This window comes from Varroa destructor, unplaced genomic scaffold, assembly GCF_002443255.2.
Source record: "Varroa destructor unplaced genomic scaffold, Vdes_3.0 BEIS01000005.1, whole genome shotgun sequence".
Classification (NCBI taxonomy): domain Eukaryota; kingdom Metazoa; phylum Arthropoda; class Arachnida; order Mesostigmata; family Varroidae; genus Varroa; species Varroa destructor.
Window position 1 is genome coordinate 34,009,143 of NW_019211458.1, and position 20,715 is coordinate 34,029,857.

At 40.4% G+C, this 20,715-nt stretch overlaps 2 protein-coding genes across 8 annotated transcripts; one reads left to right on the forward strand and one right to left on the reverse strand.

Annotated features, from left to right (window-relative positions):
* Positions 1–1,972: 1,972 nt before the first annotated feature.
* LOC111252130 (uncharacterized) lies at positions 1,973–4,568 on the reverse strand. The gene has a single exon (XM_022809608.2). The coding sequence runs from the start codon at positions 4,133–4,135 to the stop codon at positions 2,312–2,314; it is 1,824 nt and encodes a 607-aa protein (XP_022665343.1). The 5' UTR covers positions 4,136–4,568; the 3' UTR covers positions 1,973–2,311.
* An 86-nt stretch (positions 4,569–4,654) lies between these two features.
* Pi4KIIalpha (phosphatidylinositol 4-kinase II alpha) lies at positions 4,655–20,609 on the forward strand. 7 transcript variants are annotated; one of them, XM_086991060.1, is made up of 9 exons: positions 4,659–5,255; positions 12,051–12,239; positions 12,347–12,424; positions 12,592–12,794; positions 13,126–13,328; positions 13,601–13,656; positions 14,920–14,946; positions 16,969–17,253; positions 17,442–20,609. In XM_086991060.1, exons 1-9 carry the CDS (start codon positions 5,124–5,126, stop codon positions 17,607–17,609), a joined length of 1,341 nt encoding a protein of 446 aa, XP_086847186.1. In that variant the 5' UTR covers positions 4,659–5,123; the 3' UTR covers positions 17,610–20,609. The 7 variants fall into 7 exon arrangements, with proteins under 7 accessions (XP_086847188.1, XP_086847186.1, XP_086847187.1 ...); XM_086991061.1 differs by lacking the exon at positions 4,659–5,255 and adding an exon at positions 5,949–5,990; XM_022809609.2 differs by lacking the exon at positions 4,659–5,255 and adding an exon at positions 6,024–6,330.
* The last annotated feature ends 106 nt before the right edge of the window (positions 20,610–20,715 follow it).

Consider the following 20,715-nt stretch of genomic DNA (forward strand, 5'->3'; position numbering starts at 1 on the left):
GAAGTGGTCATGCAACTGCGGTATTGTACGTATTAACACGGCCTTAGTATTTAAGCTTACTCTGTACCAACGGCCGACACCTGCGCCGCATATTGAGGCTTAAAGCAAAGCTAAACGCTCTATAGAGGGGGAATCGAAACAGAAATCTTCAATAGATGGTTCTTACAGCCAAAAAAAATGGGACTTTCACTGTTTTTATTGACACAGCACTTAAATGAGCACTGTTAATTATGTTTATAATAATGTGACACTAGTGACAAAAATAATATTGTTATATAATAATATATTATAGTAATACATAATATATTTTTACAAATCCTCACAAATTATCAACTACAATTTATCGAACTATTTAATCTAAATGGTATTGTTTGTAGTCGTTTTACAAGCAATCGGACAGAACTCAACGGAAGTACAACAGTGTCAGAAAAGTGTACACTTTCACTTAGATATAGACAAGTTACCAAAATTCTCACTAACTAATCATTGCTCGCTCTGGAGTAGTCGTTGAGCAAACTCCAACTCGATTTTTTCCCAATAATTTTCAAGTACAGTTCTAGAAAAACACGATGAGACTGACGAGAATTATGAAACGTCACAATTTTATACTTGTATCTAGAGTGGATTTAAGACACTATCGATCAATTAGCCAATTGATGTACTCAGTTGATTAGAATTTTGTAATGCTTATTGAGGCCGAGGGCAAGAATAAAGAAATTCATCTAGTTTTTCTCCAATACACTTCTGACGCTCTTCGAAACACTTTTTTTGTCTTAAGGTAAAATTGTGAATACAAAATTAATAAAAATAAATTAAGCCTTTACAAACACATCATTGACAAGACGTGCTAAAATTCCGCGTGTAAAATCTGAAGTCCAGCATACACATAAGTTTATAATAATTTAGCTACCAACCGTTAGCCACTCGCTCCTTTAGATTTTCACATTTTTACTACTCTCAGAAACGCAAGTTCGTTAACCTCGATGAGCCAGTTTCTGTCCAAAATAATGACGAATTCGTTAAAAAAATATCAGTTCCATGGCCAGTTTTAGACGTAAATGCCTTTTCGGATATAAACAAAAATAACCGAACGAGGTAAATAAGTTTTGAAATAATCAAATGAATGATTTGGTAGGTACAACAAAGTGAATATGTGTAATGTATGAATTTATTCAGTCTATCGTTAGTCTTTACAGTTGAAGGGTTTAATTAATGAACGCATTCCATCACTACAGCAAACAGAGCATTATAGCGGGCGCATTTTCCATATAACCCATTACAGTCATTGTACAATCATTTCTTACCTTTATTAGGTTACCAATGTGAAAAGTAAAGTTTACCAGTTCGAAACTTTTCCAGCGGCAGTGTGTGACTTTTGTATTTTTCCGAACGAATACAGTTACTTTAATGTTTAAAGGTGACAAAAAAAAAACTAAACATTTTTATTTCTTTGACAACAATTACTTATTATTAATAGAAACAGTACTTGATGTTGTGACAATTCGGATGACGAATTACTCGGAGAGGGCACAGTTGTACACAGTCGCAGAGCACAAGTAAATATGAAACATGGTAGATACTTTTTACATAGTTTTCCCACTATTAGTCTTGCGTTTCCGTTGGTTTTCATAATACTAATAGTTGGATTAGCGAGAATAATAGGCTATCGTCTCCATGTTGACGGCTGCGGAGAATGATAGCAAATCCGCCGCCTGCCGTAGCGGCTTATTATTATCATACACGGCTATTAATTAATGGCTCTAAACATTTCCATGAAACGCTGTACACATTTAAGATACGCGCACGGCGTCAACTTCTATAGTGTGCGGCTCTGGAGCACATCGATATAAGTGTCAGCTAAACGTTAATCATGAAATGAGAATCGAACGCTATAGCCTTCAATCCCTTCGTTCACCCCAAACGAACGGAGTTTATCATATATGTCTATCAGCCTTAAAAATGAAAATTAATGGTAGTATGTGCTTAGCGAATTTATTGATATACATTGCCTCCATGATAATGTAATTATAAAATAATAGTACAATAATTATACTAGTTATCATAATAATAATAATAGTTTAATAATGATTTTCTTAATCGTCAGCGCTTTATGGTAATATACTTTATCGGAAAATACAAGCCTTGAGAAATTCACAAAATCTAGATACAGTTGCAACAATTGAAGACATCCTTCTTGGAGCTTCAAGCACTCCCGGTCCCCAACAGAATTAGAGTCATCAAAATCGTAATCGTACTTGATACCCCATAATCAGTAATCGGCAATACTCGGCTTTATCGCAGTTTTATTTATTTAGGTTTTGGCCTTTTTCTTAGCGATGGCGTCTTCAACAGCCTTCAGTTGGCGCATCAGTTCGTCGCGTTTCGCCGCGTCCGACTTTTTGTCCTTTTCCTTTTTCTTGTCCTTGTTTTCTTTCTCGACTGCCTTCGGCGGTGGCGACGGTGAAACACGAAGCTTCTTTGGACTGCGGGATGGCGATCGACTAGGACTCGCGCTGAACGGCCGCTTCACGGGAAGCTTTTTTGACTTGTCAAGTAAATTCATTTTTATTTGAGTTCCTATCGGACGACCAAGTGGTGATACTTGCCGGGGTCTGCGTGGGATACCTTCAGGTGTCTTGGAGCGGCTGTACCTTCTACGACGAGGCGAGGGAGACCGGGAGGACGATGAACTTGAGGACGAAGATCGTCTACGACCCCTTCCGCCTCCAGTGCCAGCCGTATTTATACCCCCTCGTCTATATCGGGTAGGTGACGGGCTAGCAACCAGTCGCCCACCTCGTTCCGACGGGTACCTCTGACGCCCCCCGCCTCCTCCTCCCCCACCACCCCCGCGTGGTCCTCTTCCCATGGGGGGACCACTCCGGCCGCCGTAGTTACGTCTTCGGTCACGAGAACGTGATCTTGAGTATGAAGAACTTCGTGACGACGAATATGAGCTGCCTGATGATGAAGAAGAGCTTCGTGACGACCAGCTTCTGCTCCTGCGGCGTGGGCGACCACGAATCGGTGATTTTGACCGCATCCACGGATCTCTCCAGACATCTCCAGGACCGGCACGTGCTCGTTCCCTTTCAGCCGCTGCATATCGCTCCTGTCGTAAACGATCGACATTTACCGGCGACAAGGAACGAGGGACTTCACGGTGCCGTTCGTATGTTCCATACATTTTGCTACGTAGAGGTGGCGAAGGTGATGGTGAGACGCGTGGAGGTGACAAATCCCTGACAGGGGATGCCTGCAACCCTTGATGCAGCTTGCGGTCTTCAAAGGCGGGATCCTCCTCGCGCCGCCGATTAGCCTCTTTGAGCATTTCCTTCGCGTTACGTAAACCGCGTTCCCATGCGGACTCCACAGGTGCCATTGGAGGTGGCGGAAAATGGGGTCCTGGTGGAAATGGCCCACCGGGCCCACCAAACAGACGTGGCGGTGGCCCATGGGGTGGGTGTGGAGGCGGGCCGCCGTAGGGAGGGCCAGGTGGTCCGCTCATCGGGCCTCCTGGTCCACCGGGCTGCATACCTGGGTGAATAAAACGACATTGATTGCCCCACGTGCATTGTCCTCGACTGAAAAATCGGCACACAGCCGGCTTATCTTTGTCAGCCTTAGAGGGGCTGCTGAAACGTTCGCCCTCCTCATCTTCAGAATCCGTTACTTCGCCGTCTTCGAGGTCACTTTCACTACGTTTTTTCTTTTGTTTTTCTTTTTCAACCACCTTGTCATCCTCGTCTTCATCTTCGTCTTGTTGATCTTCCTTTTCCTCTCCTTCTTCAGGGAGTTCAATTTCGTCGGCTCCGTCTTTGCTCACTTCATCGTTACCGTCATCACAAGCCGGTGGTTTGCCGCCGGCCGGACTCCCACAACCAGATCGGAACGGCGAAACGGAAGGCGAGCGGGAATTGGCATCATCGTACTTATTGTCTCCTGGCTCCGGACCGTCTTCCTCAAAATCCAGCACTCCGTCATGTGGTTCCATAGGATTATCTGAGATCTTAGAAGAATTCTGTGAGTTATGAGACTCCTGTGATATGATCGAGTCCTTGGTTTTCTCGTCAGCGGCTGAATCTAAATTCGAGTTAGAGTCGGCGGTAGGCGCGTTGCTGTCCGGTGAGGACATTGCTGACCGGCGCCGACCGGAGACTCGGGGCACTACACACTTTTGACACGTTTTTTTGAAGCGCTGGTTAGCACACTGAGACACACAAAAAATGACCAAAAAGATTAGAAAACATGCCAACTTCGCTAACCAACTAACAAGCTCTCGAACGAAATCTCAAGCAGACGGTTTGTGTCTAATGTAAACAAAACATGATTTTGCCTGCCCTGCGCCCTCTAAGTGATAGCCGACAAATGCAGTTTTCATCGTATGGGAATGTTTTCGTCGAACTAATCATATTCACTCAGGCTACAGATTTCGAGTGATGAAAAGGGCGTACTTTAGCTGAACCCTGTATGTGTTTCTGTTAGTATTTCAATTGATATACTATGAAATCACCACTGGCACAAGAATATGCGCGAGGGACATCGCTAACATGGGCTTTGTCTCAGAGTGGTAGCAGACGACGGAGGTGCTGCTACTGCTGGGAAGTTTCTGTGAATATCAAGTGTTTATCGTCTGTATATGTGTGTGTCTTTGCGTGTGTGTATCTGTGTCTGTGCGTGTCTGTTCATGTATGTATACATTCTACTCCTATGTGGCAGCTGGTGCTGTAGCTGGTATGCATGTCAGCAGAGTGACAATACGGCTAGCAGTAAAACGAATAGTGTTTCTGTGAGCGATGCGACTGCAGAGTCGATTGCCCCTGGTGTGAGTGTGGGTCTGGAGAAGATTCGATGATTTCATGTGGCTCATGCTATCCAGCTACTGAGTGGCAGAATCGAGACTATGGTTACGAGCAAGAGAAAGAATTGCACGGTGTAAGGCTGGAACTCCCCCGACAAAGATCACAGAGCTTCGCTGGTACAATCGAATACAGCAGCAATAGGAGTAGTAGAATAGTGCCGAAGAAGAGTCTCTAGTCAAAAGAGATTTCCTTCATCCTTGTGTGGGTGCCTGAGTATAACGTTTGACGGAGTAAGCTGGCGGTAAATCAGCAACCGCCAAAATGGACACTCAGGGGGCGGGAGACCAAGGGGCCAATAGTGTAATTCAGTGCGAAACAGAACGGGACAGCACCGGCAGTGGAATCGTGGAGGCAAGTAGCAGTTTGCTTCCCGATGTCACATTTTCGACAAAGGTACGTACCCACCTGCCTAACAAAAGGCTGTAATAGATATGAACATAAAGAGATCAACAATTGGAAGACCACCGTGAACTAACAACAGTAAATCTGCCACAGTAGATGCATTCATTAGACTATGTATGATTGTAAGTTATTTCTGAAAGTTGAGTCTGGTTTTGCGTTCCAGCCCAACGATTATGACTCGCTGGCACTCATTCGCACTAGAGCACCGAAAAGGGCAACCTGTTTTGCCACATATTTGGCAATCTTGACGTAGTAACAAGTTCCGGAGTGCATTAGGTTAATTGGTACTTTGATGACTCATGCAGTAGACACGTGACATTACAACGATACTAATTGGAGAAGCGCTCTGCTATAATCTGTTTTTTATGTTTATAAAAAACATTGTAATTATGTTGCCTACACGTTCTCTTTAGCTTTCCGTGTACCGTTCAGTGTTAGAAACACAGTAAGTATGTAATCCAAAAGCTTCTTGGCCGTTAAAAATTAAGTAATGACTTCTGGGAATTTCACGATAACAACGCTAGGTCTCCACCAGTGACCAACCGCTACAGAAGATTAAACAAGTACAAGCTGGTAAACAACGTCCACCATAATAACTGTCGTGCTGTTTTTATTTGTATTTTCCTAATACTAGTAATACAATGTGTATTAGTGTATCCGACAAAATATAGTATCATTAATATCCCGCTACGAGCTGCTATGGCAATTTACTTCCTCACTGTAAAGGTGTGCTTTCATTGGCTTTCGTCTTTTTGCTGCTCTCTTAGCTAACTGCTTGGCTAACACATCTTAGATGGCCGTCAAGTCGGTGAAAAACGCCGAACGGCATACAATAGTTATACTATCAGTAGTTGCCACCAAGAGCAAGAGAACGTACTCTGTGGTGTACTATACCGGCTTTTTAGAGACTGCCGGCAACAGTAGTTACAATATAGGCATAAGCAGTGATGATTTTCCGGGTGTAATGTTTCTCGAGAGCCACATATGCGCCGTGTACTTCCGGCTTGACGTGGCCGGCCGGGTGAACAGAGGCGGCTTTCCATGCTGTGATGCTACTAACAAGACTGTAGGTTATCTATCCGTACAGTGCAGTGTAAATACTTAGATATAGATATCTTTTCGCCATCAGCAGTGAAGGCGTGTTCACAGTTTTCCATCTTCGCCTTTATTTTGAGGCTTGAAAGTTTCACTCTGATTGGTCTCGGCAACTCAAGTACCAGTCTATGTACAGTGGTAATGATACACACTGGGCGCGTGTATGTTTGTAGTAGACTGTTTTGTCGTTCCGATTGTCTAGTCACGTGAGTGTCATTCGCTTCTTCGATCACCTCACTACAATTCTCTGCAAGTGTAAGCGACACATAGACAAACTGACGTACTGCATGCTATCATTTCACACTATGAAATCAGAGTACACCCACAGCTGGTAAGCATGATAACATAGTTCAACACAATTTACCACCGACACGAGGGGGCGAGCGAGCCAAATGCAAGGAACGAGATCCAGCCGGGTTCATGCAATATTTCGGTGCTATGCATTGGTTCCGTCGGTTTATGCGCCAAATTGAGTGACGCCTAATATTGAGAGTGTCGCGGCAGTATACAGTGGACAACAAAGTAATGGGCAATCAATAGAACCAGGCAGGCAGGCAAAGTTTTAACTGTACAGTCCATATCAGTCAATCAGTTAATCAATCAGTAGTAGCAAGGTGTTGAAAATAGTATTTTGCTACTGTCTCTTTGCCTAGAACTAAAAGTTGAAGTGTGTGAACGACTATAATGGATGAAGTGCGAAGATTCGTGTTTTTAATCGAGTGAATTTTGAAAAATATAAAAAAAACAATACAAAAAAAAAATAAAAATAGAAAAATGAATCCGCTTAGTGGTTTACCGAACAGTTTAGAGCCAGCATTGGTGCATCGGTCGCACCAAAATGTCGAAGGTGAACCGTCGATTTCGTTGCAGCCGTTGTCAAGTGAAAAACGAGTCCGCTTCTTGAACATGTCCGACGTCACTGACCTTGTACGGCAGAAAATAGCAAGTAGCACCATATATAATCTATGGATATAATTAGTCTACAATATAACGCGTAGAATAATTAACATATACAATGATAAGTTGATTGAATGCGTCTGCGGATCTAGACACTAACGTGAAATTGTCCAAGCGAGTTTCTATAGGACTTCCTGGAATAACATTGTAGAGTCTTTGGTCGTCTGGAGCTGTGATCTTTTGAGGTTACATTTACCTTTTACTCATATTGTATATACACAAGTAACTGATATTGTCTGTCTCACAACGAACGTTTACTCAAGGATGTTAATAGCATCGTTATGCCATTGCAGTGAAATATAATTCAGTAATAATTATTGGTGCCCCACCACCATGCGAACAGTTTATTTGAACTGAACAGCCGGCTACAAAAATGTTACACGTATAAGAATTGGCGCCATTTTTAGGCCTATGGTGGTCAGGTTAATTTTCTGCGTTGTATTTTCTTTTCAAAATGACGAATACCGTCACGGTAGTACATATCGCTATGTTTGTCGTTGACTTCTACTAGTAAAAAGTCATTGTTGATTTAATTACTGTTTTTTTACTGCAACAATAATGTACCGATAAATGGTTTTTAGTAGATTGCCCATCAGGGCAATGTGAACATTTTACACGCACGTTCTAAATTGTGTCAGCCGGATTTCGGTACAGCCAGTCATCATGCTAATAATACTCGACGGAAGTTAAACTTCTTCTGAAGGTCTAATCATGACATGTAAAGAATGATATAGCATATCTTTTTATCACTAAACAAGCGTTATCGTCGGCTCTGTTTCTTTAATTATGCTGACGGATTACTGAAGCATTTAGGTTATGGATAGCTGCTCTTTGACTTTGCACAGCCTATGTACGTCGTACTTGCCTGACACAGCATAAATAGTTGCCACTTATGATTCATTCCTCAAAACAAATTGTTTGAAACTTGTTTTTGTGATCCATAGCGTCGGCGGTTTATGAGCTTGTTTTCTGGCGACGATAGAATTCATACAACTGTCTAAAGTGAGCTCCCAAATCGTGGGAATTTAACGCCAATATCGCAAGCAATTTAGGTATTTTTATATGAGAACAGAAAAATAGGAATGTACCTTCGCTGAAGGCCTGATTCGTGACACCACTATGGATATGTATGGAACAGGACAGTTCGGAAACTTTGAACGGTCAGTTGAAATTGGTACATCTTTTTGGGGAAGATAACAGTCATTTGTATACAGTGATGCGGGATGTTTTACTAATTGGCTTTGAACATATTAAACAGGCTATTGAATTTATAGAGTTCTTCATCATTACGACTGTGACAACACGATCTAATAGCACACAAACTCGGTGTTGTATTGGACGTTCGCCGAACATTCCAATTCGAATAAAACGACTGTCATCTTTAGTTTAATAGATGACGACAACTAGTACCCATTCTAATCTTTAAGATTAGCACCACTAATGTAATGATACATAATTCAATCAAGTTTAGTTTTAGTAGGTATAATAATAAGAGAAACCTTGGAAGTGTTACCGGTTAAGCGTTCTCTCTAAAATTTTCGTTTGTTCTTAAAACAACGTATTCTAATTCTATCGTTCTAATATTTGTTCAGTTATGCTCTGACACAACCTGTACGATATAGCGGCGACTCGTCAAATGTGAAGTATATCTTTAAGAATCAGATTTTTTGAATGAATGTGAATGCTTTATGTTGTATCTTAAATACGACAGCTTGAATATCTACAAGGATAGAATTATTCGACAATATAAACGATATCGCATCAAAGGTTGGAAAATATGTACATGTACTCTACGCACTCATGTAAATCTGTTGATTTATGATCAGTGTAATCGTCTGTGCATTGTTACAGACCCTATAACCTAAGAACGAACTAAGATCAGATAAAATATCAGAAGGTATTAAAATTTTTCACCACCATATAAAAGGATTACAGCGTTCAGAATCTTTGAACGTTAACCAACGGTTTTCATAGGTTTCTGATGATTGTTTTATACTACCAGAAAGGTGTACGTTATATAAGAAATTTCCCTTTTTGTACTTTCGCAGCTTTTCTTTGCCAACAATGAACGTAGCTTTTGCAAATTTTGACGAACTGACTTTTCTTTGGCAGTTTCAAAATCCGATAGTTTGCTTTTAAATAGTTCGGAGGTACATGTTTTATTGTATAGTACAATTGAGCAAAAAAGCAATGCTCACACATCCTCGTCGGAAGTGGGTTAGCTTAGACAAGGTAATTCTATTCAGGCTGTGCTAAAAAAAGCCTACATTGTAAGCGGCTTCCTTACATAATGCAGAAAAACCGAATACTCCATTTAATATTTGCTTTCTTAAAACTGTGCGGCCACTATCTCTCGACATGAACTTTATTTTATCTATGAACTGGACTGACACGTCGTTTAGACGGGAGCTTTCCAACTCAAAATAGATCTTATGACAACTAAGGGCATCTGCAAGTTCTGTCAAGAATAATTGAAAGTTATGGTGTGGGCATATAGCAACAGCGGTGGCGGTCCATGCTTCATTTTTTTTTATAAATGAAAACAAAGAAGCGCTTTTTTCATTGATAGGCCCAAATTTAGTCGAAAAGAGACTGTAGTTAAGTTGTTGTTTTCGAAAGTCTGCCCTATTCTTAACGCGACATATTGTCACTACATCACTTCAGCGTTTGCTATGTCACAGCATAATATGCACGACAGAGCAACAAGACACAACCATAGTGCCTCTCCGGTGAAATGTCGTAATGGCTACTGAAAGAAGCCTCGGGACGCGAAGGTAGTTACGGCAACATATATATCATCATCAGCAACAAGGGCAACGGGACAGCGTCGCGGACCTTCTGCTATTATTTCACTCGCTGAGGAAACAGTGGAGGAGGTCTGTCACAGCTCTGCACGATCACGGACCACTACCTAACAAACTGTTACGCGTTCAACCAGCGGCGGAACAGCGAGTGATTGGCTAGCTGAGCTATTACAAAGAGGGCTCCACCCTACATGACAGAACAATTGGAGAAGAGCTGTGGAATCGAGTCGCAGGCGCTAAGTTGCACGTAAATATCCTACCGCCAGCTACAAACATATTTCGGAGCGTATCCCAACCATTATGGGTATTCTCCATGTTGAGTTTTGGGGACTCTATAAGGCCAAGGATCTCTGCACTTGTTCGTGGTAAATCATAATATATTTTTAATGAAGTCGCTGAATTTAAGGCTCGCTGCAGATCCTCAAAATCATTTAACTCTCGACCGAGTGCCATTGTTGTGAAACTTGTATACCAAACGCTATTAAGTTGAACCTGTATTATTACCAGTGTTAAAGCAGCGCTAGTAATATCATGTTCTTTTCTAAGCTCACATACTGTATGAGTGAGTGCGATGACGTTGCAGCAAATGTAAAGTTGCTTATACAGATGCGTATAACTTTAACGAGTTTGTAAACTGTAATTTGTGCCGCCTAAAAATTACTTCAAACTCGTTTCTTCTGTTTGTCACTTTTTACGCTTGCGACTGCTGTTGTCGTGTTGCCTTACGTTGCCGATCAAAATTGTGAAGAAAGTTCCTGTCGTTCTTACGCAAATTGCTTATCGACATTGCCTGGCGCAAGAGAGTTATTCTCGGGCGAAACTAGATGCATAAACACTCATTTAGGGGCCCACATAACGAAAAGCACAGCTATAACAGACACCGTCACACAGTTGGACTTGTTTTAATGGGTGAAACGACCGCCGATATGTGACAGACGCCTTAGCGGCTGCGGTGACTTTTTTAACGCGACACGACGATTTACGACTACTGGCGCCCGTTGGGTTAGCTGAACCTATCATTCCAACAAACTGGGCTATTTATTAGACTCCAAACAAATTATGTGTGGATAAAGAAGAATTTTCGTTGCATACTTGTTAGTACATATTTTTTCAGCGACTTGTAAGGACCAACTCTGCTGGTGGTTGTTTAGCATCCAGTCATGGTATTTATACTATCGATCTGTTGCAGGAGAAAGAGGCCAAGAATTCGAAAGACTGGAGAGGGAAGTTTGAGGAAACTTCTGGCTGTGATCTTTTAATTGAAGCTCAATAATTGTTTGCTTCTACATGCAGACTTCTTAGATAGAAAAAGTACTCAACAGCTGAAACGTTCAAGCTAAACAGTTATATTTTCACCTATAATAACAGTAATTTTTAAATCAGGTCATTTCAGAGAGGTGAACATGGATTTCCTATTTTATCATAATTGCTCACAATTTGTCAAACATTCGTTTTATGCCATAGTTTGGAATCAGCAGAAACATGAGTCAAATGCTATGGCAAGCAAATTAATGATGTCAAACCCAACAAGAAAAGGTTAATTAGATGACTCCTGTTGGGAGAACTATGTCGATGAAACTAAAGGAATTAAAAGTTCACAACAAGCTTCAGCAATAACGAACGTGTTAGGCAACTTTGGAGATTTGGACATTTAATAGACTATTTGAAACTCAGATATTTATTATATATAAGGCGATATGAAAGAAGTTTCATTAGCGTAAGCTTTTTAGGTGGTGTATGCTAATTATTTTCACTTAATACCTGGCTACACGTGCTTCAATTAACGTATTTTGTTATAAATTTATATTCGAAGTCTATACACTCATTTCGAATGCGAAACATACATGTTTTGGTTGCCAACAAAAATAAGATACAAACTGTTCAACTGAGGTTCGTACTATCAATTTTGTGGCACAATTTAAAAACTCAGGAGAATCAGCCCCTGCTTAAGCCAGTGGGTGGAGAGGAGAACGTGGACTTTAGTGAGGCGTATTTGGCCGACTCAGAGTTTGCGGGGTTGGTGCACGAAGCGGAGACGGCTATCGAGAACAACGTCTTGCCCGAGAGGATCTACCAGGGAAGCTCCGGCAGCTACTATGTCAAGAACATACAACACGAGGTTTGGTGTTTTCTCCTTAAAGATGCGTATCAAAAGCGAACGGATATGTGATATCGACCGTGTTATGCTATATCCAACTAATGTAAACGTTTTTCCTCCGATTTCAGCGAGTTGGGGTCTTTAAACCGAAGGACGAGGAGCCTTACGGACGTCTAAACCCAAAATGGACCAAATGGATGCATAAGGTAAACAGTACCGTTTGCCAATCAAAGAATACATTTCTTGGAATAATTAACAGCTTTTAATCAGCACATCATGTGAATAATATGGAATGTCGTAATAGTCCAGCTGCGAGCATCTCCAGAGCACTTAGAATGTTTCGTTTGATTTGACCGTAACGGGGTTGATTTAGGTTTGCTGTCCGTGTTGTTTCGGTCGTAGCTGCCTGGTGCCGAACCAAGGTTACCTATCTGAGGCAGGCGCATCGATCGTAGATCGTCGGCTCCAGTTGAATATTGTGCCGAAAACCTTTGTGGTAGCTCTCGTTTCTGAAACGTTCAACTATACCGCCATTGATCGAGCGAAAAGCAAGACAAAACAAAGTGTTAGTGACAGGTACGATTAGCTGCTTAGAAAATTAAGAATGGATGATCAGTGCAAGTTAATGCGTGTTTTATTCAAGCCATTAGCCAATAAAATCCGAAGAAAAACTGTAGCCCCCCGAAGAAGCCGGCTGCCTATTCACATATAACGGCTAAAACTAATAAAATAATCTAGAGCGACTGATATTTGAAAAATGTTAACCGTCACAAAAATGTTTTAGTGATTATTGTACTTAATATGTGAATTGCATGTTATGCCATGCGTGGTCGTCCATTGAATTAATCACTAATTTTTGGACGTGTATAATAATTAAATATTTGAATGCCATTTTATCGTTGCTTAGATTTCCAAAGGTTGGCCGGCGTTTCAATCGAATTGGTTTGCCGCCGAAGAATGGTTCGTTTCAAACTTACGTCAAAGGCTATCAGGACGCAGAAGAGTGGCTGCGCAAATGGGAACAAGACCCGCTACCTGATGATATGAAGAAAGCTTTTCAGCTGCAATTTGAACGACTAGTTATACTCGACTATATCATTCGAAACACAGGTTTGTGATTTTCACCTAAGTGGAATTTGTAGCTACTGTTTGAACACTTTGTAAATTAGCAGCAATTATATATCTCAGTCATATTTTTAAATTACGATTTTTTTTGCATTAGGAAACCGGCCTTTGAACACAAATTTGCTTATATGCAGACGCCAGCGTTACCTCGTATTATTCAGCAGCTACTATTAAACGATCCTTATTCTGCGGTACCGTTCAAATGAGGATTTATTGTCAGTTGAAATAGTCATGTATGGGAACGAATCTGATTTCAGATCGCGGAAACGATAACTGGTTAATTAAATGTGTGCGCCCTGATAAGGAACCTGAGGTAGGTTGTTTAATACATTATCTAGAATTCTTCGAGAGTTCCGTGTTCTCACAAATTTTTGTACGAAAACTGATAGCGCGTCGGTTTGACAAAACAAATGCGCTGCTGATTAAAAAATATTTTGGACGTTTGTCTTCATCAAATATAAATTAACTAATTCATTAAATACTTGTCTAAATTAGATTGTATTGTAAATAATCTAATAAGAAAACAAAAATTTGATTATATGGAATTAATGACGATCTGGTTGATTCTTGTAAAGGAAACGTAACGACAGATGCATGTTAGCCTCATGCTGAAATAATCCCAAATTCCGTTCATTCTTTGCGAATTTGCTTATCACAGACGACCCTATACGCTTTCGTAGTGTCTCAAGAAGGATCGCGCTTACCCGCTTACATTTCACTTATACCGATAACCAACTTTGCATTTGTCATTAAAAAAACATTTTAGGAAGCCTTAATTTCAACTATATACATAACAATGTGTATCTGGCGTATTCCTATGGGGGGAAAATCAAAAAGGGCCGTCTATTAGGATGCGGACACACGTTTTGAGAATTGTAAAAATAAAATGTATGTATTTAGTACTCGCCGCCCCCTAACAAAAAATCATTAGACCTCGTATTGTTTGAAATAAAAGTAATCAAATAGTAAAGCGGAACCTCAAACGTATAATCTGATTTGTATAGCATTCTAACATTTCAATAACCCGATTTGCTTAACGACAGCCATCAGTACGTACACTTCGTTTTCTTTTTTCTTCAAGGTAGCTGATTCTCTGAAAGTGCGCCACATAATTGCCCATTCAATGTATTCGTTCAGCTTATAGTGCAGAAATCTCATACGTCACTTATTCGATAGTATTCCAGATAACCTTTAATATATATAAATGGATGCTAAAATAAAGCGGGCATCATATAAAACCTTTTCACATTATCGTGGCGCCTAATAGTACTCAGCTAGTCGTTGAATAACTTTAATACGAAACGAAGCTATTCTTCCGAGCAGTTTGGTTACATTAGTTTCTTCGATGTTTCTTCGATTAATCAATTTAAATCTTTATTCAGCTAAACGTTTCAGTGAAGGTTTCACTTGCATTCCCATAATTGTTTACTATTTGCCGACAAGTGGTCAGTCGACGATTCTGTGGCGATTGATCAAATTCTCGTATTTGAGCTGCCTTTCTGATTGATATCTTTTTTGCGTTTCTGTCTTTTGTCTCTTTCTCCGCTGATGGTTGCATAACCCCATCTGGCAACAGTGTGCGCTTCCGATAGAGGACACCGTGGTAAGCAAAATAATACAATGGCCAAAAATTGCAACGAAGTGTCAAGCCGTGAACAAAAACATACAAACGCGATATCTATGCATCTGTTTGCGCATCGTTCCACCTTTTGGCAAATCGGCAATAGATGGCGCAGTAGTCGATAGCAAAGCGGGTATTCACCGACGCCATCTATTTTCTGGCCATCTCTAGTTCTGTTTCAAGTCACGGATAACTTTCTTCCTTGTTATGATTTTTCACATTTTTTAACTCTAACCTCTGCCGCAGCCTTTGCATTAGTCGTATCCATCCTGCACATTACATCACTAGCTATTGTGTCTCACAGTTCTACTCTATCGATGTAACCTGCTGTCAGAAGGTGATTATAGCAAGCATCGATCCCGCTTTTGGGTCACTCATAAATACTTACGGAATGAGTGCCTTTGGTGTGGGTATATTTGTTGTTCTTCGTTGTTGACAGTACATTTTCATCCCATTCCATGCATTGTCGTTTGAATCTGCATTCCATCACTTATCTCCTAGTTATGCTTTTGTGTTTAATTTCTCTCATTTACTAGTGACGATATTTTGCTGCCTCTACCATTTCGCTAGTCTTTTGGTACCTTCGACTCAGGTTTGTCATGCTGTAACGTAAATATTAGAGGCGGCCGTCTTTACTAACCGCACCTGTTTGCAATCTGCTGGCAACACTCGAGGATGCATTGATGCATAGCTTCCCGTTACTATTGATCTTTCGATTGACTTTTTGCCTCGTTTTGTCGGCGGATACCAATTTCTGGGTAAAAATTTCGCTCTTTACGATACCCCAAGTAAAAATATTTTTGGTATGCCTGCTTCTTAAGCACATTTATACTTCGAAGTGCCGGCATTCCTAACAAATGTTTGGCATACTCACGTTTTCATTCAGAATAATCTATAGAAACTTCTAGACTGTATAATAGACCGTAGTTGTTCCTGTAGGTGCATTGGAAGGCTGGATGAAAATAACATGATATTGGCTAATATGAGTCAACCAATTCTGACAAAAATGTCAGAATGTGCTGCCCCTTTTTAAGTATCAGCCATATGACGCCGGTGCTTATTTTACATTACGTGTTAGTTTGCATCTTTCAGTTTTAAGTCTGCTTTAATTGCTTCAGTGCTCTGGTCATTGTGTAACCAAATGAAAGCATAAAAATGTAATCTATGTCGAAAGGCTGCGAATAGCAGGAAACTTGGTCCAATTACAGACCGTTTACAATAATAAACAATGCATAGCGTGATGCCATCAACTCAAAATAATTCATTGATTTTATTACATTATTTGCTTGTCCTGTCTTTTGCATGTACATGTTTATCAGCTTACCTTTTAATGTTACAATTACATTGTATGTCTATTGTTGCGTTCGGTAAGCAGAACCACAACTATAAGATTCCTTAACGAATTTATTTAGAGTGAATGCACATATTGTATAATTTCAGCATATCTCGTTCATGATTCAGCTTCTAAAATCTTTCACTGAGGTGGCGATTCCAACATGCAGTTAAGAAATATTGCTTTTAGCAACGGCCTGCCGGGAAGCACATGAGTCCGGAGAAAAAGCGTGATTTTTTTTATTCTAAACTGAACCTATCATACCTATCTAGCCTGCTTTCAAACACTAGCACATCTCAGAATAGTATCGCTGGATCCTCAAACTAAAGAATCAAAATCTTATTTTCTAGCAACTTAACTAACATAAACCGGACGCTCACTATCACTAGTTTATTCGTTTGGCTGTTTTTGTTATTATAGGTTTCATATATCTTTGGATGGGATCTGGATATTCTGGTATAGCTTACATGGTTACATGTTTATCGTGCAGTAATGTGCAGAGATGACATGAGGCATTTGTTACTGAAGGCTGTTGCAGGTGATTTCGCTTTTTAGTATGGCAGTAGTGTTTTTCGGCTACTATTCATTTCGTAGATCACAAATAACAAAATACGCGAGAGCAGGAACCAATCAAGAGTTCGTTTATTTTCTTCTTTATGTGATCTGGGCAGACGTGGTCGCCGAAGCAGGCGGAAATTAAAATAGCGGCCATCGACAATGGCCTAGCGTTCCCGTTCAAGCATCCCGACTCGTGGCGGGCGTACCCCTATCACTGGGCCTGGTTGCCACAAGCGAAACTGCCATTCTCTCAGGAGACTAAGGACCTTGTCTTGCCTCAGCTGTCTGACCAGACTTTTGTGCAGGATATCTGTGATGAACTACACGATCTTTTTCGACGGGATCCGGGCTTTGATCGACACATTTTTGAGAAGCAGATGAGCGTGCTGCGAGGCCAGGTGAGAATGCAAATGAATGCCCGTTTTTTTCCATATTATTCAGTGAATAAATAACCTTCGAATGAAATAGGATAAGCATTTCGGTACATAGTAAATTTTTTAGCATGTTTCTATTAGCTGTAAATGTGAAAGTATTTTCCTCGGACTATACGCAGTTCACTAATAGTCATGCCGTAATATTATTGCAGGTATTGAATCTAGTACAAGCACTCAAAGACGACCGTTCACCTGTCCAGTTGGTGCAGACGCCTGCCGTTATCGTGGAGCGTAAATACGGACGCGCAAAGGGCGCCTGGGAGGCAACGCACTTCACGCAAAGCTTCCAGCAAAGTGCGCCATTTTTCTCTTGGTGCTAAGTGCAGTCTCGACTGAGCAAAAATAGCCAAAGCGCTGTCTTACTGTAGTATCTGTTTATGTTAAGTTTGAATTGTCTTCTGGGAAGAATTTTGCGATACCTATATTCCGTCTGAAGAAACCTATAGCAACCGTAGTAACAACGTCGCGCATTTGGCGCGTACTACGAAAGCCGCTGTAGCGCTGACAGAAGGCTTCAGCAAGAAGTCTTAGAAACCAAAAGGAATGCCAGGAAGTAGGCCTTTACTTTTAATGCTCATCAATCGTACGGGCCCTTCGGCGCAGCGCTGAATTGACAGATGGGGTGGACATGTGTCAGGGAATAACCGAAGGCTGCTCCTTGCAAGTACCACACGTATGAGTTGTCTTGTGGACGAATACACGGCGGAAAAAAATGGCTTGATTATACCGCTATTAGCAATGCCACGATGTGACCGAAATACAGTGACGAAACAACATTACGACCAGATTCGATTTTCGCAAGTCAATTATAACATTTACTTCTTTGTCAGGTGTGAGCTGATCCACGCGGGCCCGTGGACATGCGAAGCATTTAGCTAGGTTGTTATTCCAATATATATATACATATACATAACATTTTGCCGAGCCAGTCATTATTACGGTAGTTCAGTAGTCGTGGATGTGCTTTGCCTTGTTTGTTGCCTTGTTATACCAGCATTGTCCAACGGGAGCACAAAACTCCCAAATTTTCCAAGCGTTCAAGTGACGCTCAAAAAACCATGCAAAGTTGATAAAAAAATAAGCACTTTCATACTAATCCTGGAATAGGTATAATCTAGCCTTCGGGATACATACGTAATAGAATGGCAAATGTCAACCAAACAATATGAAGTATGAAAAGCACAACAAACAAACAACGCATATGACAGAACTCGTATAGCAGCGATCACGGTGATAATCTGGTACATAGGATATATAAATGCACACTGGCGTGTTGTTGACGTAAGTTCTCACTTTAATCGTGGCGGGAAATAGGCTGAAATGGTGTCTTGAAATTTGTCCGCGGCGCCGGGATTAGAAAGAAAAACGTGATTATTGCTCAGTCAGATAATATATCTGGAAAAGGAAGCTACGACTCTATTTCTAACCCAGTTAGTAAACGTACTAAAGCCACGCAGTTGCAAACTTCATGTCGTTCCTTAGATAACGAAAATTCTTGACAGCAAAATGTCTTGAGTGCATCTTCTGAGTCGCCTATGGCCTGATAACGGCTTCTACTGAAGCATTCAAATACCACCATGATTATTATTAGATGTAAGGCAGAGATGGCTGCACTGATCGCACTGATCACGCACTCAACATAAATCAAATGAAAAGACCAACCCTAAGGAAGACGGCCGCTCAGGATATAGCTTTAGTGAAGAAGCGTTACTCAAGTGTACAAGTCAGCACGATGTATAAGTATAAATGTGTATTTATGCGACACCAAAGCTAGCTCGTAATGGCTAGCACACATTAATGAAGATGCACAACTAAATGTATCTACTAGACTTTCGCAGAGACACAGTCACATACAGAATGACCAAGGTCCTTGTAAGCTTAGAGGACATGAACGAGCTCGTTTATCGATTTGAAATAGTAATTTTGAAGGGAGTTGTTTCCGTGTTTATATGAAGCATACATACGTGATAAGGTTATGTTGAAAGAGAAGTCAAAGGGAAGTTGGACTATGTTGTCGGTCATACATGGAAGTTGTAGCTGTTGGTGAACCTTATGAGTCCCTGACCAGCTTGCTTGTTACCGTTGCCTCTGTGAATGTTTTGTTATATCTAGAATTATTGACGACTGGTCAACTGCGCAAAGGTCGATTTATCTTCTGAATCACAGCAATTGGACATCTTTGTTTACATTGATCTATGGTTGCTTTTGCCCCGGCCCCGTCTTGTGAAGAGATATATTTTATTATGTACGGTTTTAAACTATATCGTATGTTCTCTACCCGTATGTTAACTAGAGCCTGTCAATTACCTGGATGTAATTATTCGCTAGGGCAAAACATAAGCAATGACAAAAATATTTTGATCTATTAAATTTTTTGCTCTGCTCTTTAGTTTATTTTATTTTGTTTATTCAATTACACTCTTATATGTTTACATATATTACATGTAGACTAGTTGTCCATAGATACATTCTAACATGTAGGCCTGTACAGCGTTTATTTACCGTCAATGTAACTAATTCTACTAATTCAGTTAGATAAGAGATTAGTTTCCTTTGAGGCTGAAACCACAGGATTATTCGATTTCTACAGAGGCTACAAAAGGGTTTACTCTATTCAAGTTGTATGAGATCGGTATACATCGGAAGTGAAAATGAGACTCTCGCCAACCAACCGTAATGATAGTGGACAAAGTGTTAACGGAAACATAAAGTAGCACACTGTACACAACCGAAAATAGCCGTTCGTCTTTTACTATGTGCGGTTAAGCGAACTTTATACGTATTATGTTAACCACACAAGTATACATACGTATACACTTTCGTAAGTTATCTTTAAATGGCAAGAAGGTTTTACTGTACACTAGTTAATATCATTACTAATAAGTACCATAATTATTACAGTAAGATGTAGGAGTGTTTCGTTATCAATGACACTTTGTAAAAGGGGGAACTGGAAACAAAACATCTTTTATCATTGGAAGCACGCATCGTAGTCACTAGATAGATTTTAACTAAAGAAATAAGTAAATACTATAAATTTTACGAAAATAAGACTAAAGCTAGAGCCTCGAGGCAAAAAAGAATGGCATCGTTGACCAAAAATAAAAAAAACTATACAGCAGAGGTGATTGAACAAAAGAAAATAATGGTTTACAAACTATTAAACGAAAGTACGACAGATGATTGAAGTCCTCACTGGCCTGATAGATGTATTACGGATATGTCGCTATACGGTAGTACTGATGAGAATGAATGGTGGAAATATATATTTTGTTATTTATTAACAAAATAAAAATTGAGATTCAGAAGGACCTCAAGCATCCGCATGTCTTTTATTCAGCTTTTTATATCTACCTGATTGTTAATCGCGTAATAACATGTAATTGTAGCGACTCGTCGATATATTACAAGTGTAATTAAGCAATA